Raw genomic sequence first — 25,394 nt, 5'->3', positions numbered from 1 at the left:
GCAACGCTGCTGGGTTTTTCACGCTCAACATGTGTATCAAGAATGGTCCACCACCCCAAGGACATCCAGCCAACTTGACACAATTGTGGGACGCATTGGCCTCAACATGTGCCAGCATCCCCGTGGAATGCTTTGGACACCTTGTAGAGTCCATGCCCTGACAAATTGAGGCTGTTCTGAGGGCAAAAGGAGGGGTGAAACTCAATATTAGGAAGGTGTCCTTAATGTTTTGTACACTCAGTGTATGTGTAACTATCAGTCTCTGTTTGCATCTGTGTGCATTGTGGCAGACGGCAGGGAGAGATGAGGGGAGTGGTGATTGAAGGGATATACCTTGCAGCCCGCAGTCTCCACTCCTGAGCCTTATATGGACTTCCTGCCCCAACGAGGCGAGCCTGTGGATCATTAAGCCAGGGAGTGCTTGGGGATAAAAGAGGAAGCGGCCTGCACAAAGGGGCAGAAAATGGAGAGGGAAGTGAGTGTTGTGAAGAGTGTTGTGAAGAAACGTATGTGGGAACCCCACACCCTTAAACCTGCCACATGTGGTGGAGAATGCGGGGACCCCAAACCAAGCTCAATAACGAAACAGACACAGAGCACCATGGAAGCATTGGTGAAACAGCTGGTGGAGGCGAACATAGCCCGGCAGGCTATGTATTGGGAGCTGCTGGAGGAACAGCATCAGCAGACCGCTCTCCCTGCGAGCTGAACTCAGCCAGCTGAAAGCCGTCCAGGCCGGCAGGGCGGCAGGCGCAGCAATCTCTCATCCCAAACCCAATAGGTTTATACTGAAGCTGAGAGGCTGACGACATTGAGGCTTACCTCCAAGCCTTTGACAGGACGGCGGCTAGGGAGACATCACCCAGTCCAGTTTCAGCAAGCTTGTAGAACTGCTTTCTTTGGTGAAAGAAAATTAGATTCCTATATACTGTATGAGAACATCATGTTCAAATGCAACATTATTTGAGTGACAGAGAGAATTAACATGAGGAGCCATGTTGAGAAGGCATCACTTACTATAGATTATAGCCCAAAGTTGACTGTCTATTTTACCAGGGGCCATCACCACTCATAGATTGTGTCTTCAAAGTGAAACACAATGTAAAAAAAAAAGGTATTTTAATGAGGTGTTCATTTTGTGTCAGTTCCCAATGTCAACAAATTGTGCTGTTGGTAAAGGATGTCTTCATAGTGCCAGCGTGACCTATTGATATACAGTTGAAGTCTGAAGTTTACATACACCTTAGCCAAATACATTTAAACTCAGTTTTTCACAATTCCTGACATTTAATCCTAGTAAAAATTCCCTGTCAGTTAGGATCACCACTTTATTTAAAGAATGTGAAAACGTCAGAATAATAGTAAAGAGAATAATTTATTTCAGCTTTTTTTCTTTCATCACATTCCCAGTGGTTCGGAAGTTTACATACACTCAATTAGTATTTGGTAGCATTGCCTTTAAATTGTTAAACGTTTCGAGTAGCCTTCCACAAGCTTCCCACAATAAGTTGGGTGAATTTTGGCGCATTGCTCCTGACAGAGCTGGTGTAACTGAGTCAGGTTTGTAGGCCTCCTTGATCGCGCACGCTTTTTCAGTTCTGCCCATACATTTTCTATAGGATTGAGGTCTGGGCTTTGTGATGTCCACTCCAATGCATTGACTTTGTTGTCCTTAAGCCATTTTGCCACAACTTTGGAAGTATGTTTGGGATCATTGTCCATTTGGAAGATCCATTTGCCACCAAGCTTTAAAACTTCCTGACTGATGTCTTGAGATGTTGTTTCAATATATCCACATAATATTCCTACCTCATGATGCCATCTATTTTGTGAAGTGCACCAGTCCCTCCTGCAGCACCCCCACAACATGATGCTGCCACCCCTGTGCTTCACTGTTGGGATGGTGTTCTTCGGCTTGCAAGCCTCCCCCTTTTTCCTCGAAACATAACGATGGTCATTATGGCCAAACAGTTCTATTTTTGTTTCATCAGACCAGAGGACATTTCTCCAAAAAGTCCAATCTTTCTCCCCATGTGCAGTTGCAAACCGTAGTCTGGCATTTTTTTGGCGGTTTTGGAGCAGTGGTTTCTTCTTTGCTGAGCGGCCTTTCAGATTATGTCGATATAGGACTCGTTTTACTGTGGATACAGATACTTTTGTACCTGTTTCCTCCAGCATCTTCACAAGGTCCTTTGCTGTTGTTCTGGGATTGATTTGCACTTTTCGCACCAAAGTACGTTCATCTCTAGGAGACCGCGTATCCCCCCTGAGCGGTATGTCGGCTGCGTGGTCCCAGGAAATTGGAAATTTCAGCCAGCTGGAGTTCTTGGCTGATTTCTTTTGATCTTCCCATGATGTCAAGCAAAGAGGCATTGAGTTTGAAGGTAGGCCTTGAAATACATCCACAGGTACACCTCCAATTGACTCAAATTATGTCAATTAGCCTATCAGAAGCTTCTAAAGCCATGACATAATTTTCTGGAATTCTCCAAGCTGTTGAAAGGCACAGTCAACTTGGTGTATGTAAACTTCTGACCCACTGGAATTGTGATACAGTACATTTTAAGTTAAATCATCTGTCTGTAAACAATTGTTGGAAAAATGACTTGTGTCATGTACAAAGTAGATGTCCTAACTAACTTTCCAAAACTTTAACAAGAAATGTGTGGAGTGCTTGGAAAATGAGTTTTAATGTCTACAACCTAAGTGTTTGTAAACTTCCGACTTCAACTGTAGGTAGGAGTGAAGTGACTATGTATAGATAATAAACAGCGAGTAGCAGCAGTGTATAAAACAAATGGGGGAGGGGGGTGTCAATGTAATAGTCCGGTGCCCATTTGATTAATTGTTCAGCAGTCCTTTGGCTTGGGGGTAGAAGCTTTTAAGGAGCGTTTTGGTCCTAGACTTGTCGCTCCGGTACCGCATGCCGTGCGGTAGCAGAGAAAACAGTCTATGACTTGGGTGACTGGAGTCTCTGAGAATTTTATGGGTTTTCCTCTGACACCGCCTGGTATATAGGTCCTGGAATTGCAGGAAGCTTGGCCCCAGTGATGTACTGGGCCGTACGCATTACCCTCTGTAGCGCCTTATGCAGGGTAGTGTGCATACGTCCCAGTACATCACTGGGGCAAAGCTTCCTGTAATCGATGACCTATATCATAGGCGGTGTCAGAGGAAAGCCCATCAAATTGTCAGACTCCATTTACCCAAGTCATAGACTGTTTTCTCCATCACTCTCCTCTTGACATTCTCTCAACAAGCTTCACCTGGAATGCTTTGTTGGCTGCTTTTCCTTCACTCTGCGGTCCAACTCATCCCAAGTCCTCTCAATTGGGTTGAGGTCGGAGGATTGTGGGGGCCAGTTCATCTGATGCAGCACTCCATCACTCTCCTTCTAGGTCAAATAGCACTTACACAGCCTGGAGGTGTGTTGGGTCATTGTCCTGTTGAAAAACAAATGTCCCACTACGCAGCAGGTAGCCTAGTGGTTAGAGTGTTAGACTAGTACCAAAACGTTGCAAGATCGAATCCCCAAGCTGACAAGGTAAATATCTGTCCTTCTGCCCCTGAACAAGGCAGTTAACCCACTGTTCCTAGGCCGTCATTGAAAATAAGAATTTGATCTTAACTGACTTGCCTAGTTAAATAAAGGTAAAATAAAAAATGAAAAAAGAATAAATAAGTGCAAACCAGATGGGATGGCGTATCGCTGCAGAATGCTGTGGTACCCATGCTGGTTAAGTATGCCTTGAATTCTAAATAAATCACAGACAGTGTCACCAGCAAAGTACCATCAAACCTCCTCCATGCTTCATGGTGGGCACCACACATGGAGATCTTCCGTTCACCTATTCTGCGTCTCACTAAGACACAGTGGTTGGAACCAAAAATCTTACATTTGGACTCATCAGACCACCGGTCTAATGTCCATTGCTCGTGTTTATTGGCCCAAGCAAGTCTCTTCTTATTATTGGTTTCCTTTAGTAGTGGTTTTTTTGCAGCAATTTGACCATGAAGACCTGATTCACACAGTTTCCTTTGAACAGTTACATTTACATTTACATTTAAGTCATTTAGCAGACGCTCTTATCCAGAGCGACTTACAAATTGGTGCATTCACCTTATGACATCCAGTGGAACAGTAGTGCATCTAAATCTTTTAAGGGGGGTGAGGGGGATTACTTTATCCTATCCTAGGTATTCCTTAAAGAGGTGGGGTTTCAGGTGTCTCCGGAAGGTGGTGATTGACTCCGCTGTCCTGGCGTCGTGAGGGAGTTTGTTCCACCATTGGGGGGCCAGAGCAGCGAACAGTTTTGACTGGGCTGAGCGGGAACTGTACTTCCTCAGTGGTAGGGAGGCGAGCAGGCCAGAGGTGGATGAACGCAGTGCCCTTGTTTGGGTGTAGGGCCTGATCAGAGCCTGGAGGTACTGAGGTGCCGTTCCCCTCACAGCTCCGTAGGCAAGCACCATGGTCTTGTAGCGGATGCGAGCTTCAACTGGAAGCCAGTGGAGAGAGCGGAGGAGCGGGGTGACGTGAGAGAACTTGGGAAGGTTGAACACCAGACGGGCTGCGGCGTTCTGGATGAGTTGTAGGGGTTTAATGGCACAGGCAGGGAGCCAAGCCAACAGCGAGTTGCAGTAATCCAGACGGGAGATGACAAGTGCCTGGATTAGGACCTGCGCCGCTTCCTGTGTGAGGCAGGGTCGTACTCTGCGGATGTTGTAGAGCATGAACCTACAGGGAACGGGCCACCGCCTTGATGTTAGTTGAGAACGACAGGGTGTTGTCCAGGATCACGCCAAGGTTCTTAGCGCTCTGGGAGGAGGACACAATGGAGTTGTCAACCGTGATGGCGAGATCATGGAACGGGCAGTCCTTCCCCGGGAGGAAGAGCAGCTCCGTCTTGCCGAGGTTCAGCTTGAGGTGGTGATCTGTCATCCACACTGATATGTCTGCCAGACATGCAGAGATGCGATTCGCCACCTGGTCATCAGAGGGGGGAAAGGAGAAGATTAATTGTGTGTCGTCTGCATAGCAATGATAGGAGAGACCATGTGAGGTTATGACAGAGCCAAGTGACTTGGTGTATAGAGAGAATAGGAGAGGGCCTAGAACAGAGCCCTGGGGGACACCAGTGGTGAGAGCACGTGGTGTGGAGACGGATTCTCGCCACGCCACCTGGTAGGAGCGACCTGTCAGGTAGGACGCAATCCAAGCGTGGGCCGCGCCGGAGATGCCCAACTCGGAGAGGGTGGAGAGGAGGATCTGATGGTTCACAGTATCGAAGGCAGCCGATAGGTCTAGAAGGATGAGAGCAGAGGAGAGAGAGTTAGCTTTAGCAGTGCGGAGCGCCTCCGTGATACAGAGAAGAGCAGTCTCAGTTGAATGACTAGTCTTGAAACCTGACTGATTTGGATCAAGAAGGTCATTCTGAGAGAGATAGCGGGAGAGCTGGCCAAGGACGGCACGTTCAAGAGTTTTGGAGAGAAAAGAAAGAAGGGATACTGGTCTGTAGTTGTTGACATCGGAGGGATCGAGTGTAGGTTTTTTCAGAAGGGTGCAACTCTCGCTCTCTTGAAGACGGAAGGGACGTAGCCAGCGGTCAGGGATGAGTTGATGAGCGAGGTGAGGTAAGGGAGAAGGTCTCCGGAAATGGTCTGGAGAAGAGAGGAGGGGATAGGGTCAAGCGGGCAGGTTGTTGGGCGGCCGGCCGTCACAAGACGCGAGATTTCATCTGGAGAGAGAGGGGAGAAAGAGGTCAGAGCACAGGGTAGGGCAGTGTGAGCAGAACCAGCGGTGTCGTTTGACTTAGCAAACGAGGATCGGATGTCGTCGACCTTCTTTTCAAAATGGTTGACGAAGTCATCTGCAGAGAGGGAGGAGGGGGGGGGGAGGAGGATTCAGGAGGGAGGAGAATGTTGCAAAGAGCTTCCTAGGGTTAGAGGCAGATGCTTGGAATTTAGAGTGGTAGAAAGTGGCTTTAGCAGCAGAGAGAGAAGAGGAAAATGTAGAGAGGAGGGAGTGAAAGGATGTCAGGTCCGCAGGGAGGCGAGTTTTCCTTCATTTCCGCTCGGCTGCCCGGAGCCCTGTTCTGTGAGCTCGCAATGAGTCGTCGAGCCACGGAGCGGGAGGGGAGGACCGAGCCGGCCTGGAGGATAGGGGACATAGAGAGTCAAAGGATGCAGAAAGGGAGGAGAGGAGTGTTGAGGAGGCAGAATCAGGAGATAGGTTGGAGAAGGTTTGAGCAGAGGGAAGGGATGATAGGATGGAAGAGGAGAGAGTAGCGGGGGAGAGAGAGCGAAGGTTGGGACGGCGCGATACCATCCGAGTAGGGGCAGTGTGGGAAGTGTTGGATGAGAGCGAGAGGGAAAAGGATACAAGGTAGTGGTCGGAGACTTGGAGGGGAGTTGCAGTGAGGTTAGTGGAAGAACAGCATCTAGTAAAGATGAGGTCGAGCGTATTTCCTGCCTTGTGAGTAGGGGGAAGGTGAGAGGGTGAGGTCAAAGAGGAGAGGAGTGGAAAGAAGGAGGCAGAGAGGAATGAGTCAAAGGTAGACGTGGGGAGGTTAAAGTCGCCCAGAACTGTGAGAGGTGAGCCGTCCTCAGGAAAGGAGCTTATCAAGGCATCAAGCTCATTGATGAACTCTCCGAGGGAACCTGGAGGGCGATAAATGATAAGGATGTTAAGCTTGAAAGGGCTGGTAACTGTGACAGCATGGAATTCAAAGGAGGCGATAGACAGATGGGTAAGGGGAGAAAGAGAGAATGACCACTTGGGAGAGATGAGGATCCCGGTGCCACCACCCCGCTGACCAGAAGCTCTCGGGGTGTGCGAGAACACGTGGGCAGACGAAGAGAGAGCAGTAGGAGTAGCAGTGTTGTCTGTGGTGATCCATGTTTCCGTCAGTGCCAAGAAGTCGAGGGACTGGAGGGAGGCATAGGCTGAGATGAACTCTGCCTTGTTGGCCGCAGATCGGCAGTTCCAGAGGCTACCGGAGACCTGGAACTCCACGTGGGTCGTGCGCGCTGGGACCACCAGATTAGGGTGGCCGCGGCCACGCGGTGTGAAGCGTTTGTATGGTCTGTGCAGAGAGGAGAGAACAGGGATAGACAGACACATAGTTGACAGGCTACACAAGAGGCTACGCTAATGCAAAGGAGATTGGAATGACAAGTGGACTACACGTCTCGAGTGTTCAGAAAGTTAAGCTTACGTAGCAAGAATCTTATTGACTAAAATGATTAAAATGATACAGTACTGCTGAAGTAGGCTAGCTGGCAGAGGCTGCGTTGTTGACTATGTAGGCTAGCTGGCATTGGCTGCGTTGTTGACACTACACTAATCAAGTCGTTCCGTTGAGTGTAATAGTTTCTACTGTGCTGCTATTCAGGGCTAGCTGGCTAGCTAGCAGTGTTGATTACGTTACGTTGCGTTAAAAGAACGACAATAGCTGGCTAGCTAACCTAGGAAATCGCTCTAGACTACACAATTATCTTTGATACAAAGACGGCTATGTAGCTAGCTATGTAGCTAGCTACGATCAAACAGATCAAGCCGTTGTACTGTAATGAAATGAAATGAAAAATGTGATACTACCTGTGGAGCGAGCGAAATGCGACCGGATTGTTGAGTGCAGAAGTTCTGTTCGGTAGACGTTGGCTAGCTGTTGGCTAGCTAGCAGAGTCTCCTACGTTAAGGACGACAAATAGCTGGCTAGCTAACCTCGGTAAATTAAGATAATCACTCTAAAACTACACACTCTAAACTACACAATTATCTTGGATACGAAGACAGCAAAGACAACTATGTAGCTAGCTAACACTACACTAATCAAGTCGTTCAGTTGAGTGTAATAGTTGTGCTGCTAATCGGTAGACGGTGGACTAGCTAACGGTGGACGTTAGCTAGCTGGCTAGCTGCAGGGCAGTGTAGACTGCGTTAGGACGACGAAATATGATAATTACGCAATTATCTATGATACAAAGACGGCTATGTAGCTAGCTAAGAAGAAATTGCTAAGATTAGACAAATCAAACCGTTGTACTATAATGAAATGTAATGAAATGTAATACTACCTGCGGACCGAGTGCAGATGCGACCGCTCGCTCCAACCCTGTCCCATTGGTACTCCCTGTATGTAGCCCCACATTGATCTGGTACTGTTACTCCCTGTATGCAGCCCCACATTGATCTGGTACTGTTACTCCCTGTATGCAGCCCCACATTGATCTGGTACTGGTACTCCCTGTATGTAGCCCCACATTGATCTGGTACTGTTACTCCCTGTATGTAGCCCCACATTGATCTGGTACTGGTACTCCTTGTATGTAGACCCACATTGATCTGGTACTGTTACTCCCTGTATGTAGCCCCACATTGATCTGGTACTGTTACTCCCTGTATGTAGCCCCACATTGATCTGGTACTGTTACTCCCTTTATGTAGCCCCACATTGATCTGGTACTGTTACTCCCTGTATGTAGCTCCACATTGATCTGGTACTGTTACTCCCTGTATGCAGCCCCACATTGATCTGGTACTGTTACTCCCTAGCCCCACATTGATCTGTAGTTACTCCCTGTATGTAGCCCACATTGATCTGGTACTGTTACTCCCTGTATGCAGCCCCACCCACATTGATCTGGTACTGTTACTCCCTGTATGCAGCCCCACATTGATCTGGTACTGGTACTCCTTGTATTTAAGCGCCGTTCTTGTGTATTATATTGTATTCCTCTTGTTACTATTTCAATTTTAAAACTCTGCATTGTTGGGAAGGGCTCGTCAGCAAGCATTTTACATTAAAGTCTACACCAGGTGACAAATAAAATGTGATTTGACACACACTCTCCCGTCTCTTGTACCTTGGCCTTGCCCTGGAAGTTGAAGGTGAGGACGTACTCCCCGCGGCGTGTCTCGCTCTGGCGCACAAGGAAGACGCCGTGGCTGGCCGTACCCCCTGCCAGCACAAGCTGGGCCGCCTTCAGGCGCGACAACGTCCCGTGGAACCACTGGCACTCGCTCAGAGGGTGCTCCACCGCCTCCGCCACATCTGAGAACAGGAAGGAACCTGTGGCATCAGTTGATGTTGAGAGTCTGTTACTTGAACTCTGTGAAGCATTTCTTTGGGTTGCAATTTCTGAGGTGCAGTTAACTATAATGGACTTATCCTCTGCAGCAGAGATAACTCTGGGTCTTCCTTCCCTGTGGCGGTCCTCATGAGAGCCAGTTTCATCATAGCGCTTGATGGTTTTTGCGAAGGCACTTGAAGAAACTTTCAAAGGTCTGGAAATTTCAGCATTGACTGACTTTCATGTCTTAACTTCTTGCGTCGAGCAATCCCGTATCCGGGAGCGTAATCATAGCCTCAAGCTCATTAGCATAACGCAACGTTAACTATTCATGAAAATTGCAAATGAAATGAAATAAATATATTGGCTCACAAGCTTAGCCTTTTGTTAACAACACTGTCATCTCAGATTTTCAAAATATGCTTTTCAACCATAGCTACACAAGCATTTGTGTAAGAGTATTGATAGCTAGCATAGCATTAAGCCTAGCATTCAGCAGGCAACATTTTCACAAAAACAAGAAAAGCATTCAAATAAAATAATTTACCTTTGAAGAACTTCGGATGTTTTCAATAAGGAGACTCTCAGTTAGATAGCAAATGTTCAGTTTTTCCAAAAAGATTATTTGTGTAGGAGAAATCGCTCCGTTTTGTTCATCACGTTTGGCTAAGAAAAAACCCTGAAAATTCAGTCATTAGAACGCCAAACTTTTTTCCAAATTAACTCCATAATATCGACAGAAACATGGCAAACGTTGTTTAGAATCAATCCTCAAGGTGTTTTTCACATATCTATTCGATGATAAGTCATTCGTGGCAGTTGGGTTTCTCCTCTGAAGCAAATGGAAAAATGCACGCAGCTGGAGATTACGCAATAATTGCAACGGAGGACACCAAGCGAGCACCTGGTAAATGTAGTCTCTTATGGTCAATCTTCCAATGATATGCCTACAAATACGTCACAATACTGCAGACACCTTGGGGAAACGACAGAAAGTGTAGGCTCATTCCTTGCACATTCACAGCCATATAAGGAGACATTGGAACACAGCGCCTTCAAAATCTGGGGCATTTCCTGTTTGAAATTGCATCTTGGTTTCGCCTGTAGCATCAGTTCTGTGGCACTCACAGATAATACTTTCCAAAGCTGTCAATTATATGCATAGTCGAGCATCTTTTCGTGACAAAATATCTTGTTTAAAACGGGAACGTTTTTTCATCCAAAAATTAAAAGAGCGTCCCCTATATCAAATAAGTTAAAGTAATGATGGACTGTCATTTCTCTTTGCTAATTTGAGCTGTTCTTGCCATAATATGGACTTGGTCTTTCTGTATACCACCCCTACCATGTCACAACACAACTGATTGGCTCAAAACGCATTAAGAAGGAAAGAAATTCCATGAATTAACTTTTAACAAGGCACACCTGTTAATTAAAATGGATTCCATGTGACTTCCTCATGAAGCTGGTTGAGAGAATGCCAAGTGTGTGCAAAGCTGTCATCAAGGCAAAGGGTGGCTACTTTGAAGAATCTCAAATATAAAATATATTTTGATTTGTTTAACACTTTTTTTGGTTACTACGTGATTCCATGTGTTATTTCATAGTTTTGATGTCTTCGCTATTATTCTTCAATGTACAAAATAGTAAAAATAAAGAAAAATCCTTGAATGAGTAGGTGTGTCAACTTTTGACTGGTACTGTAAGTATTCACACCCCTGACGCACTACTTTGTATAAGCACCTTTGGAAGCCATTACAGTTGTGAGTCTTTCTGGGTAAGTCTAAGAGCTTTCCACACCTGGATTGTGCAACATTTGCACATTATTATTTTAAACATTCTTCAAGCTCTGTCAAATTGGTTGTCGATCATTGCTAGACAATCATTTACATATCATGCTTTAGATGTTTAAGTAGATTTAAGTCAACTGTATCTTGGCCACTCAGGAACATTTACTGTCTTCTTGGTAAGCAACACCAGTGTAGATTTGTCCTTGTTTTAGGTTATTGTCCTGCTGAACTGTGAATTAATCTCCCAGTGCCTGGTGGAAACCAGACTGAACCATGTTTTCCTCTAGGATTTTGCTTGTGCTTAGCTCATTCCGTTTCTTTTTTTCTCTCCTGAAAAACTCCCCAGTTTACAAACATACCCATAATATGATGCAGCCACCACTGTGCTTCAAAATATGGAGAGCGGTACTCAGTAATGTGTTGTATTGGATTTGCCCCAAACATAACACTTTGTATTCAGGATAACTTTTTGAAGTATTGTTTTGGAATATTTTTATTTAATATTTAATATTTTTTATTGTGGTGTATCTACAATGTTGTTGATCCATCCTCAGTTTTCTCCCATCACAGCCACTCTGTAACTGTTTTAAAGTCACCATTGGCCTCAAATCCCTGAGTGGTTTCCTTCCTCTCCGGCAACTGATTCCAGATGCATGTATCTTTGTAGTGACTCGGTGTATTGATACACCATCCAAAGTGTAATTAATAACTTCACCATGCTCAAAGGGATATTCAATGTCTGATTATTTATTTTTTACCCATCCACAGTGCCTTGCAAAAGTATTCATCCCTCTTGGCATTTTTCCTATTTTATTGCATTACAACCTGTCATTTAAATGTATTTTTATTTGTATTTCATGTAATGGACATACACAAAATAGTCCAAATTGGTCAAGTGAAATGAAAAAATAACTTGTTTAAAAAAATAAAAACTGAAAAGTGGTTCACCCCCTTTGCTATGAATCCCCAAAATAAGATCTGGTGCAACCAATTACCTTCAGAAGTGACATAATTAGTTAGATTGCACACAGGTGGAGTTTACTGAAGTGTCACATGACCTGTTCTGAACAGCCCCAGATTCTGCACCACTAAGCAAGGGGCACCGCCAAGCAAGTGGCACCATGAAGACCAATGAGCTCTCTAAACAGGTCAGGGACAAAGTTGTGGAGAAGTACAGATCAGGGTTGGGTTATAAAAAAATATCCAAAACTTTGAACATCCCATGGAGCACCATTAAATCCCTTAATAAAAAATGTAAAGAATATGGCACCACAACAAACCTGCCAAGAGAGGGCCGCCCACCAAAACTCACAGACCAGGCAAGGAGGGCATTTATCAGAGAGGCAACAAAGAGACCAAAGATAACCCTGAAGGAGCTGCAAAGATCCACAGTGTAGATTGGAGTATCTGGCATAGGACTTTAAGCTGTACACTCCACAGAGCTGGGCTTTACGGAAGAGTGGCCAGAAAAAAAGCCATTGCTTAAAGAAAAAAACAAGGAAACATGTTTGGTTTTCACCAAAAGGCATGGGGGAGACTCCCCAAAGATATGGAAGAAGGTACTCTGGTCAGATGAGACTAAAATTGAGCTTTTTGGTCATCAAGGAAAACTCTATGTCTGGCGCAAACCCAACACCTCTCATCATCACCCCGAGAACAGCATCCCCACATTGAAGCATGGTGGTGGCATTATCATGCTGTGGAGATGTTTTTAATCGGCAGGGACTGGGAAATTGGTCAGAATTGAAGGAATGATGGATGGCTCTAAATACAGGGAAATTCTTGAGGGAAACCTGTTTCAGTCTTCCAGAGATTTGAGACTGGGACGGAGGTTCACCTTCACGCAGGACAATGACCCTAAACATAATGCTAAAGCCACACTCGGGTGGTTTAAGGGGAGACATTTAAATGTCTTAGAATGGCCTAGTCAAAGCCAAGACCTCAATCCAATTGAGAATATATGGTATGACTTAAAGATTGCTGTACACGAGTGGAACGCATCCAACTTGAAGGAGCTGGAGCAGTTTTGCCTTGAAGAATGGGCAAAAATCCCAGTGGCTAGATGTGCCAAGCTTATAGAGAGATACCCCAAGAGACTTGCAGCTGTATTTTCTGCAGAAGGGGGCTCTACAAAGTATTAACTTTGGGGGGGGGGGTGAATAGTTATGCACGTTCAAGTTCTGTTTCTTTGTCCTATTTCTTGTTAATTTCACAATAAAACAGATTTTGCATCTTCAAAGTGGTAGACATGTTGTGTAAATCAATTGATACAACCCCCCCAAAAATCAATTTTATTTCCAGGTTGTAAGGTCACAAAATAGGAAAAATGCCAAGGGGGTGAATACTTTCGCAAGCACTGTACCAATAGATGCCCTTCTTTGTGAGGCATTGGAAAACCTCCCTACACTTTGTGGTTGAATATGTATTTGAAATTCACAGCTCGACTGAGGGACCTTACAGATAATTGTATGTGTTGGGTACAAAGATGAGGTAGTCATTCAAAAATCATGTTAAATACTATTATTGCACACAAAGTGTGTCCATGCAATCTATCATGTGACTTGTTAAGCACATTTTTACTCCTGAACTTATTTAGGCTTGCCATAACAAAAGGGTTGAATACTTATTGACTCAAGACATTTCAGCTTTTAATTTTTTATGAATTTGTTTAAAACAAATGAAAAACATAATTCCACTTTGACATTATGGGGTATTGTGTGTAGACCAGTGACCAAACAATCTAAATGTAATCCCATTTTAAATTCAGGCTTTAACTCAACAACATTTGGAAAAAGTCAAGGGGTGTGAATACTTTCTGAAGGCACTCGGTTGCGTCTCACTATGGATGGCATTGCCTTTGACTTTATATTGCAGACGTCTCTTCTCATTGAAATCCCTCCTTATCGGAACCAGAGGATATCCAATCCTGTTCAGGTGAACTTCTATGTGTGCAATGGCAAGAGGAAAAGGAGCCAATACCAGCACTTCACCTACATGTCTGCCAATGGTAAACTCTCTTTCGTTCTGTCTGTCTCCAACTCTCTCTTTCTCTCTCCAGCACCCTATCCCCTACTCCTCTTTTGTCTATCCTTGTCCTTTCATATCCCAGACCAATAAGAACACTTTGTGCACAATTTTTACATCTGAAGAAAAGAACACAAGCATTCTGTATATCGTCTTTGGTGCTTTTCAAGTGAAGAACAAAGCGATGGTTTTTCAGTTATTCCCATTGTAAAAATGGATCTCCATAAAATATAGTATTTTCCATACCTGCAGCTATAAGAACACTTGGAGTGGACTGCACAAGAGTGGAAAAGGGGAGCGGAACAGTGTTTTTTGAATAGCCAAACTGTTGCCAGACTAAATTAAAAACGCCACACCAGATCAAATGTAAAAAAAATAAACACTTCTAATTGCAGAGAAAGCTAGTATCCAGTGGGTGGTTCAAAGCTCTGATTCAACTGCAGTCCCAGTCCTGTATGTGGGCGCTGACGTGCCTCAGTTGCTTTCCCCTCTGAAAGTGCAGCATTGTCCTCAGCCTCTGGTGAGAGTCAGAGAGGGGGGAGAGAGGGGACACTGGGCCTGGTCAGTGTCTCTTAAAGAGTTAGACTCAAGTCTCTTCATTAAACAAGCTGTCTGGACAGTGTCATGCCACACACTCTAGTAGTCTACACATTAGGTCCAGACAGCTAAACCTACAGTAAAAGGAGATTTGATATCCCTCCCCAAAAATATGTGGATTAAGCCTACACCTAATGAGATGGAAATTATTGTTATTATTGTTTTTTTTACTTGCATATATCAATCAAGTCTGCAGAAGTACAAACATTTCTGTTATAGTACACTTACCCAGGCATTTCTAACAGTAAGCTTACAGTACAGCAACATCACAGATTGTTATTGCTGAGATGCTAAGGCACGCTCTCAGATTTTGTGGTAACACAAACATTGCACTCATCCTACTCATCTGTGTGTTGTGTCTGCGCATTAGTCTATCCTGTCGCTTGCAGACACACTTCCTCCTACTGGGTCTAAAATAGAAGCGGTTTGCTATGACTCTTCTCATCAGACTTCACCTTGTTCACTTGACAGCGGGCTCAGCAAGGCTGGGTGTTGCAGGATGTAACTTGGTTTCACTCGTTTTAGGTGTTCGAATTGAGTTTTTGATGCACGATAAATCTCGATAAATCTCAGGTTCAAAACCGGTGCTAACGGCCGGTTGTCAGTGGACTGCGGCATCAGCCATTTAACGAGATTGACCCGAGAATCATACAGGAGGAGATGTTATGTTCAACACATGTGGATCTTGTTGAAATGTAATGTTCAACACGATCCACACAGGAATTTGGTATTGGTAGCCAAGGGCTGGGAACTGAGAACAAGACGGTGGAGAAAGGGCCCTTCTGAACTCAACCATGGTCACCACAAGCATAATCATTGGAATCTTCAAAGCATTTTGCAGGCACCATTTTGTTTCAATACTGAGCCACGTCTTGAAATATTGGGGTTTGAAGTAGCAGTACATAGTATATTTGGTAAAACTGTTTATTGTGTGTGTTTTTTTGAGAGAGCAGTAATGTATCTCATGTTTGGGTACAGCATGAAACTTCTGCAGCAGCAACATATTTCATAATGCACGTTTATAGGATATTATTGCCGGGGTATGTTCCAAAGAAAATAGGCATTTTTATTGTAAAACCAGCTGGAAGTCTCTTGTGGTGATGATTCATCCCTTTTGTCTCCCTTTTTTCATTTTTGAATATTTTCAGCAGGGTGGAAAAGACACAGAGTCTCATTGATGAGAGTGTTTGTTTGGCTGTGGGTATCCTAGCCACAAACCCACTCACTCACCCACCCACTCACTCACTTATTCACTCACTCACACACTTTCTCACTCAATCACCTATTCACTGACACTTGCTCACTCACTCACTCACTCACTCACTCACTCACTCACTCACTCACTCACTCACTCACTCACTCACTCACTCACTCACACACGCACTCACTCACTCACCTTTTTTCATTTTTGAATATTTTCAGCAGGGTGGAAAAGACACAGAGTCTCATTGATGAGTGTTTGTTTGGCTGTGGGTATCCTAGCCACAAACCCACTCACTGACTCACTTATTCACTCACTCACACTCACTCACTCTCACTTATTCACTCTCTTACTTATTCACTGACACTCACTTATTCACTCACTCATGCACTGACACTTTCTCACTCACACACTCACTTATTCACTCACTTATTCACTCACTTATTCACTCACTTATTCACTCACTCACTCACTCACTCACTCACTCACTCACTCACTCACTCACTCACTCACTCACTCACTCACTCACTCACCCTCGACAGGAGATCGAACTGTATGTTTATTCATTTTCCTCCTTTTCCTCTCCCTTTTCTCCTTCTTTCAGTTCCAATTATAAAAATGGAGCCGAATGATGACTACGACCCCCCTCAGGTGTGTCCCCAGCGTGGCCCTGGCCTGGCGCTTCGCCCCAAGCCCTACTACACCCCACAGGTCATGACCTCCATTATACCCACAGAACTCCGGCCATGTGTGGGGGGCACCTACTCCGCCTGCCAACGGAGACTGGGAGGGAAGCCTTCCTCACTATCCTCCTCATCCTCCCCCAGCACCAGTCCCAAACTGCATGACCTGTCACCCACCACGCCCTTCTCCAAGTGCCTGTCAGCAGGCCCATCCCAGTCTCCGATCCCACATGTCTCCATCATCCAGGAGAGTTCTGGATGCTACCAGCCGCAATCTGTCCTCTACCCACCCAGTAGTGCCTCATCCTCACCAGGCTCACAGCCCTCCACCCCTGACACCAGCGGCCCGGAAGCCCCGTTCTCCCCCACCCACTGCCTAACGCCGCCCCAGCCCATCAGTGGCAGCTCCAGCCCAGTGACCCAGTTCTCCAAAGTGCCAGAGAGAGGCAGCCGCTCGTCGAGCCCCACGCTGGCCATTAACATCAAACAGGAGCCAGAGGAACTGGACCAGATGTACCTAGATGATGGTGCGTTATTAATCATACACCTCTCCACATTATCCTAATGCAATGTGATAATTAAAGCCACCATTGAATCATACAGTAAATCATTTTTTGTATAACCAGCTGCTTAGAAGCTATGTAAATGCACACTTGATGTAATACTATGCTACTATCAGTCACTATTTACAGTAATTGCCTTCTCATGAACTTGGTGAGTAAGGCTTTTATGATTAACACCCTCTGGTCCTTGTCCTCCCACTGCTATCAGGCGACTAGAACAGGGACTTACAGTTAAATCATAGAACCCTGGTAGGTCTATGGTTGAAATATCATACTTTGAAGCCACTGAATAATAGCCAGGCCTTTTAAAAGTCCACAGATAAAATAAACAACTCTCCTCTACCTCTTTTATTCCTCCCAAGCAGAGTGCAAGCTGGGGAATTTTAGAAACCCAGTTTTATGATCTCACTGGTCTGGGATTCCAGAATTCACAACCACTAAGGGTTCTGGGCTGTGTGCTGATTTGCAATAAATGGGATAAATGATCTTCCCTGGGGTTAGCTAGACAACAGTGCTGCCTGGCCCCATATCAATCACTGGGAGGAAACCATCCTTCAGACCTGGAGCTGGGATAGTCGCTAACCAGCAGCTATCAGCAGCAGTAAAAGTAGAGCTCTTTGATGTGATCTGCACCAGACCCCAGCTGAACTGAACTGAGCTCAAATATCTGGCTGGGTTGGGCTGGGCCTTCCTAGCCCTGGTGGATTGGTTGTTATGCTGGAGCTACGCTCCAACCATTCTAATTGCCCCCTTCCTGCTAACAGTCTGGTTAAATAACACACTGACTGAAGTTCTGTTAGGCTGCTCTGTCTGTCTGGGGAAATCAAGCAGCAGAGCTTATGTTGTAGTAGGTTATTTACATCACTCCTCTAATAATCAAGTTATCACCAGCCACATTCATCAGGAGTTGTGCTTCTCTTGTACACTTAGTGAACAATGGTAGATTTGGACCAGGAGTGGTATAATTACAGTAATGTGGACAGGGGTTTTGGCTCGGTTACATGTGGATTTGGACCAGGAGAAGTATAATTACAGTAATGTGGACAGGAGTTTTGGCTCGGTTAGATGTGGATTTGGACCAGGAGAGGTATAATTATAGTAATGTGAACAGGAGTTTTGGCTCGGTTAGATGTGGATTTGGACCAGGAGAGGTATAATTATAGTAATGTGAACAGGAGTTTTGGCTCGGTTAGATGTGGATTTGGACCAGGAGAGGTATAATTACAGTAATGTGGACAGGGGTTTTGGCTCGGTTAGATGTGGATTTGGACCAGGAGAGGTATAATTACAGTAATGTGGACAGGAGTTTTGGCACGGGTACATGTGGATTTGGACCAGGAGAGGTATAATTACAGTAATGTGGACAGGAGTTTTGGCACGGTTACATGTGGATTTGGACCAGGAGAGGTATAATTATAGTAATGTGAACAGGAGTTTTGGCACGGTTACATGTGGATTTGGACCAGGAGGGGTATAATTACAGTAATGTGGACAGGAGTTTTGGCACGGTTACATGTGGATTTGGACCAGGAGAGGTATAATTACAGTAATGTGGACAGGAGTTTTGGCATGGTTACATGTGGATTTGGACCAGGAGAGGTATAATTATAGTAATGTGAACAGGAGTTTTGGCACGGGTACATGTGGATTTCAATTTTATTGACTCACTCAGGTGTGGTGGTACGCTAATTCATTGTCGACTATGCTCGTTAAAGTTCACATAGACAAATATAATATTTTTTATTTTGTGCAGAGACACCTACTGTCCATGGACTAGTAACTTATTCTGTTCAATTAGTTTCAGCACTAACAGGAAATTTGATTTGTAAAAATGATCATTAGATGTGGCCGCTGAAGTCATACTTCCTAGCTTTTTTATTAGTTTAAAATGGTGTGAGACAGAGTATATATATTTTAATTTAACTAGGCAAGTCACAAATTCTTATTTACAATGACAGCCTAGGAACAGTGGGTTAACTTCCTTGTTCAGGGGCAGAAGGACAGATCTTAACCTTGTCAGTACCTTTCAGTTACTAGTCCAACGCTCTAATCACTAGGCCACCATGTCGCCCGATGTGAATATCCTAATGGAATGTCCATACATTCAATTATAGTGTAAAACAAAGCTGTATACAACAGACCTCTAATATTTTGAGCCCTATGCTTAATAACTGTCCTACCACACCACCAAAAGGTATCCCTGTCTTCCATCATCCCAGTATCTCCCTCACCGTGCTATCTTTTAACCTACAGTCTCAGGATCCCCCCTGTCTGTCTACCATTTCTCAGATTCTCCTGTAGGAGGCTCCAAACCTCTTTCTTCATGGAAACGGACTAGGCCACGTGGCTATAAAAGCTACTGACTGGAGCTTGTGTGTTCTGGATGCTGCCTGAGCCTGCTGCCACTGTGGCCTGAGGCAGTGGAGGAGTAGAGGACCAGGGCACATAGTGTACTGTTACTGTAAAGTCACAGCTGAGAGCCAGGGGTAGTAGAGGAGAGAGACCCGAGGGAGAGGAGGGGAGGGAGGTTAAGGCTATAGCTTGAGATTGTGATTCCCTCAACATTTTGGTAAATATTCTCAACCTAAGGAAGGAAACAAAACCACTTTTACAGTTTTGGTTAGGAGATATGATGTGGCTTTTGGATTACCATGATCCAATATTGAATACCAACTGGTTTTATACTGTTCACAGAGAAGTAGCCAGTCAATGCTGCATTTCCAGATATTGACATGGAATGTTATCCGCACGGTAACATTTTTGCTCTCTCTCACTTGCCCTCCTTTTTCATATATATATATTTTTAAGCCCTTCGCATATTTCAGTATTTCTCCATTGTTCAGGCAATTTGCATGTATAAAATACCTGGTTGGATAAGTGTTTTCATTGGCGTAATACAGGGTGACATGCTGAACTAACCGACTGCACTCAGGAACTGACTAACAGTAATACAGCAGGAGCCCCAGCCCGCACGGGCCAAGAACATCTTGTGGCCTGGCCCAGCCATGTGGCCTTCTTCTGCAGGATGTGTGTGTACATGGTGCATGTCTACCACCCTTCCTCACTGTTTCAGGGCTTGTCTTTTTCTGTGAATATTAATAGGTTTTAAAGGTGGTAGTTAGCATGTTAGTGGACCGGTTGTCCTGTAGTATTGTGTTGACAGAAACACTCGTTATTGGCACGGTTGTTGATGCTCTGGAACCCTTAATGAGGCTAACAGCACTGTTCTGCTAATTGTTTTGTGAATGGTGTGACTGACTTTGTTTCTCTAGCTGTTCAGAGTCATTGTTTTCCACCGTTCCTTCAGTAGCGGTCCTTGCCATTCACACAAGAAATTCCCATCTGGGTTGTTTGCTTTGAACAACACAGATTCTTTCACTATGTCTCTATTGCAAGACTCTGTATTGAACATCGTCATAGTAACCAGTTCCACATGCTACTGTCACTTTCATACGGGAGGCTATTTTTAATGTTTTGTTGAGGGCGGGGAGCCTGAATCATCCGTAAACATACACAGATCAACGGTTAGATTTTTTCAATTAGACCCCTCACATGAAATGTGGCAACAGAATGAAATGTAGTCCAAGGCAACAGACGTAAACAGACAACGGTGTGGGCTTGGTGGGGGTAAGCCATAGTGTTTTCTGCTTGTAGTCAGTGGGTCAGCTTGCTTTTGCAGAGTCAAAATGAACAGCACTGATTCAGAAAGGGGGACATTGTTCTTGTTACAGCGCTGTAGGATCTACCACCAACATAGTTGGTGTTAAACTCAACACTTACATTTAATAATCAATCCCAGATTTAGATTCATGTAAACTGCTGTCAATCTGTTTAAAATACAATGTTTTTACAGATATATTCAGCAGATATCTAGAACCTATTGAACCATATGTGGCATATTTCTGCAAATCTATTCAACCTCCGTAATCCATCCACCATGTTGGTCATTAAATGGGAAGGTGATGATATGGTGTGTCTGTTTCTGATGTATTAATGTCTCAGATTGATGTCTGACATCATGACTTGATGTATGTACTGTATGTATGGAGACGTTGGAGCACAACTCGTCCCTGGTTGTTTGAGTTTGGAAAAGGATATCCCATAACCTCCAGCTGCAGAGAAGGTTGATGCCAGATCAAATAGACGACTGACGCCGGGCCAGTGGACTGAGTTCTGGGAAGAACACACGTGGCAGGGGTTGGGGAGAGTAAAGTCAAAGGGTGGGGATTGAGGTGGGGATGTGGTTATTTCTTCACTTTGTGGTTAATGGCTATTCTTTTTGAAAGGCTAAGTTATACACCTTGCTGCTGACAAAGACTAAGAAGTAGTGTGGGGCTCTGAAGATCATGTTGAAATTAAACTATGCACCTTGTGTATGCATTAGAAAATGTCATGATGTAAATTTGACTTGCAATGAACCTAAATAGAGTTGTTAAAGATTTCAATCAAATTCAAGCTGAGGCCTAGTATGGTACATTATCCCCACAGAAGCACAGATCTTCCATATGACTGAATGGGAATACTCCAAGGTCTCCCTTGAAAGATGGCTAGCCTGCTCTCCTAGCACATGCTTTGCTAATATCTGAAAGATGGCTAGCCTGCTCTCCTAGCACATGCTTTGCTAATATCTGAAAGATGGCTAGCCTGCTCTCCTAGCACATGCTAATATCTGAAAGATGGCTAGCCTGCTCTCCTAGCACATGCTAATATCTGAAAGATGGCTAGCCTGCTCTCCTAGCACATGCTTTGCTTATATCTGAAAGATGGCTAGCATGCTTTCCTAGCACATTGCTTTGCTAATTTCTGAAAGATGGCTAGCCTGCTCTCCTAGCACATTGCTTTGCTAATATCTGAAAGATGGGGTTGGAAATCGTCTGCTGGTGATGTATTACAAAGATAAAACTTTAAAGCACAGAAGTGAACTGTTGGAAACTGAATAGCCATTTTTTTCTAGATCCACTATTATGAATAAAAATGCCATAATTCCACTAACAAGTATCTGCTCTTGCCAAGTTCCTCATGAAGTCCTATCACATTGAAATACACGCCTGTCCTCAAAGACACATAATAGTGTGTGTCTGTGTGTTTCTATGACACACACGTATGAGAGCTCTACTCCGTCATTTAGCCAACACAGATCGTTTTCCTATTTCTTTATTAATAGCAGTCAATCAGCTGGCCAAACATATTAACTTTATGTCTAGACAACTTGACGGCTCAGATTCAGGGATGTTTGTACTGTACTCTGTAGCCATAAGAAAACAGTTTCCCTACTATCAAAATTCAAGTGATTTGTCTTCGAAATCCCTGAACATGTTATGGAATGCCTCTTTCGTTTAGTTTATTGGTTGCTCACATTTATCGGTTTCTCACATTCACCTCTGTCCTCTGTACATTTATACCGCCGGTTGTGATCATGTCAAATTAGTTTGACCTGCACATTGTTTGGACCACAAAGACTTCTCTCTACCATGTAAACACCTCCGGGACCAGCCAAGCGCTGCTCGGAACACCCTGTCACTCTTATTGTGCAGGGAAGTAAGGGAGAAGGCTGAGAGGAAGTGGCTGTGTCTGGGCTGGTCCACACAGGGAAGAGCTGTACCGCACCACAATAGATGAAAAAGCACCACCTCATTTTTTGGGAGGGAATCTCACAATTCCAGGCCCCAGCTCCTGGCTGTAATGGGAGCGAGCTAATGGTGCAGGGCCAGTGTCCGGTCAAATGGAATTCCTCTGTAGGCTCGTGGGCTTGGCTTCCACCACCAGGCTCTAGGGGTGTTCCCCTATCTGGCTGCTATCTGGTAGAGCTGAGAGACATATCCTTGGCCTGTGGCTAGATCTGAGTCCAGGAGGAGCTGTTGCCGAGGTGGTTAGAGTCCCAAATACCACCTTATTCTCTATATAGTGCACTACTTTTGACCAGGGCCCATAGCGCTCTGGTTAAAAGTAGTGCACTATTTAGGGATTATGGTGCCATTTGGGATTCAGACAGAGGCTGTTAAATGATAGTGGTGCTGGTTCATTCAGTACTATTAAATGATATATCCCCTGAATATAAAAAAAGGAAGGAATTTTCCTCCAAGCTCCTCAATCAGGTGTCTGTGTCAATGAAAATAAATGCCTTGTACTATTGACCCTTTATCCTATCATCATAGGAAAATAATATAAAAAAAATAATAGGAAAATAATAAAATAATGTTTATTTATCTTCTTTGGGATAGGGGGCAGCATTTTCACTTTTGGATGAATAGAGTGCCCAGAGTAAACTGCCTCTTACTCAGTCCCAGATGCTAATATATGCCTAGTATTATTAGTATTGGATATAAAACACTCTGAAGTTTCTAAAACGGTTTGAATGATGTCTGTGAGTATAACAGAACTCATATGGCAGGCAAAAACCTGAGAAGAAATCCAAACAGGAAGTGGGAAATCTGAGGTTTGTAGTTTTGAACTCAGCCTCTCTCGAATTTAGTGGGATATGGGTTATTTTGCACTTACTAAGGCTTCCACTAGATGTCAACCATCTGTAGAACGTTGTTTCAGGCTTCTCCTGTGAAGGGGGGCCGGATGGGAGCTGTTTGACTAAGGGGTCTGCCAGCAGCCTCGTTCTCAGTCACGCGCATTTCACATGAGAGGTATCTCTCGTTCCATTGCTTTTCTACAGACAATGGAATTCTCCGGTTGGAACATTATTGAACATTGATGATAAAAACATCCTAAAGATTGATTCTAGACTTTGACAAGTTTCTTCGACCTGTAATATAACTTTTTGTCCGACTGGACCTGAACGCGCTTTTGGATTTGTTTACCAAACGCCCTAACAAAAGAAGCTATTTGGACACAAATGATGGACAATATCGAACAAAACAAACATTTATTGTGGAACTGCGATTCCTGGGAGTGCATTCTGATGAAGATCATCAAATGTAAGTGAATATTTATAATGCTATTTATGACTAATGTTGACTGCGCAACATGGCGGATATTTATTTTGGCTGATTTGGGCTCTGAGCGCCGTTCTCAGATTATGCTTTTTCCGTAAAGTTTGTTTGAAATCTGACACAGCGGTTGCATTAAGGAGAAGTGTATCTAAAGTTCCATGCATAACACTTGAATTTTTGTCAACATTTATAATGAGTATTTCTGTGATTTCATGTGGCTCTCTGCAATATCGCTGCATGTTTTGGAACTACTGAACATAACACGCCAATGTAAAATAAGATTTTTGGATATAAATATGAACTTTACCGAACAAAACATACATGTATTGTGTAACATGAAGTCCTATGAGTGTCATCTGATGATCATCAAAGGTTAGTGATTAATTTTATCTCTATTTGTGCTTTTTGTGACTCCTCTCTTTGGCTGGAAAAATGGCTGGGTTTTTCTGTGAGTTGGTGGTGACCTAACATAATCATTTGTGGAACATTTGCTGTAAAGCATTTTTGAAATCAGACACTGTGGCTGGATTAACGAGAATGTTTTCTTTAAAATGGTGCCTAATATGTTTGAGAAATTTGATTTATGAGATTTCTGCTGATTTGTATTTGGTGCCCTGCAATTTCATTGGCTGTTGGCGAGCCAGTCCTAGATAGGTTAAATACTGAAGCAACTATAACACAGATGGTGATTCGGTCTCACAAGTAATGAAGGGGCATAGCTTGTTCTAATATGAAGGAGGCCTTTTCTTGCTAAAAGCTTTAGGTTTTGCAGATGTTACCAGATTGTGAAATATTGACAGATTCCAGATCTGATAAGGCTTGCCAGAAAAAGCACTGTAAAGGGAGTCAGGTCCTCTTGGTGAGTCTGACACTGCTGGTTCATGGTGGACTCCTCAATCAAGATGGCTGCCTTTGCCATCCTCTTTTTCAGATGGCACACACTGCCACATTGCTGTTTGTTTAGTTCCAATTGGTCCCTTCGGTGTTTGGTCACTTCCCTCCCATCAGCCAAAGAACACAGCTGATAAAAGGGCTCACCGACTGTGGGAACACTGAAAGAGTGGCATTAGGCAGGAAAGGGGAGAGACAAGTGCATGACAAGTGCATTTGGATCCTTTGTAGAGGGCAAGAAGCTGCATCCTCTCCAAACCAAACAGTCTGAGACTTCTATTTATCTGTGTTAACAAGACTCCATTTATTTTCCGTTTGAACAAATGAATATATTTTTCACACTGAACACATCATGACGTAATACCTGCTAAAACACCTAGCTATATCTCTCAAATACTATGAACTATACACTTAAAAAAAGAAGTGCTATCTAGAACCTAAAAGGGTTCTTTGGCTGCACATAGGAGAACCCTTTGAAGAACCCTTTTTGGTTCCAGGTAGAACATTTTTGGGTTCCATGTAGAACCCTTTCCACTATGGGGACAGCCGAATAACCCTTTTGGAACTCTTTTTTTCTAAGAATGTACCGGAGATGCTTTGATGTAGATTGGGAGATATTGACATCTTTCTCC

The 25,394-nt window shown here is 44.1% G+C and overlaps 1 protein-coding gene across 1 annotated transcript in view; it reads left to right on the top strand.

The window, feature by feature from the left end:
* The window catches only part of LOC115128259 (nuclear factor of activated T-cells, cytoplasmic 1-like), a 63,675-nt gene that overhangs the window by 33,552 nt on the left and 4,729 nt on the right, over positions 1–25,394 (top strand). Inside the window, 2 exon segments of the mRNA XM_029657947.2 lie at positions 13,737–13,869; positions 16,289–16,894. Of these exon segments, the coding sequence (XP_029513807.2) occupies positions 13,737–13,869; positions 16,289–16,894 (739 nt within the window).

Source organism: Oncorhynchus nerka, linkage group LG4 (genome assembly GCF_034236695.1).
Source record: "Oncorhynchus nerka isolate Pitt River linkage group LG4, Oner_Uvic_2.0, whole genome shotgun sequence".
Lineage (NCBI taxonomy): Eukaryota > Metazoa > Chordata > Actinopteri > Salmoniformes > Salmonidae > Oncorhynchus > Oncorhynchus nerka.
This window is presented reverse-complemented; position numbering and strand designations above follow the sequence as displayed.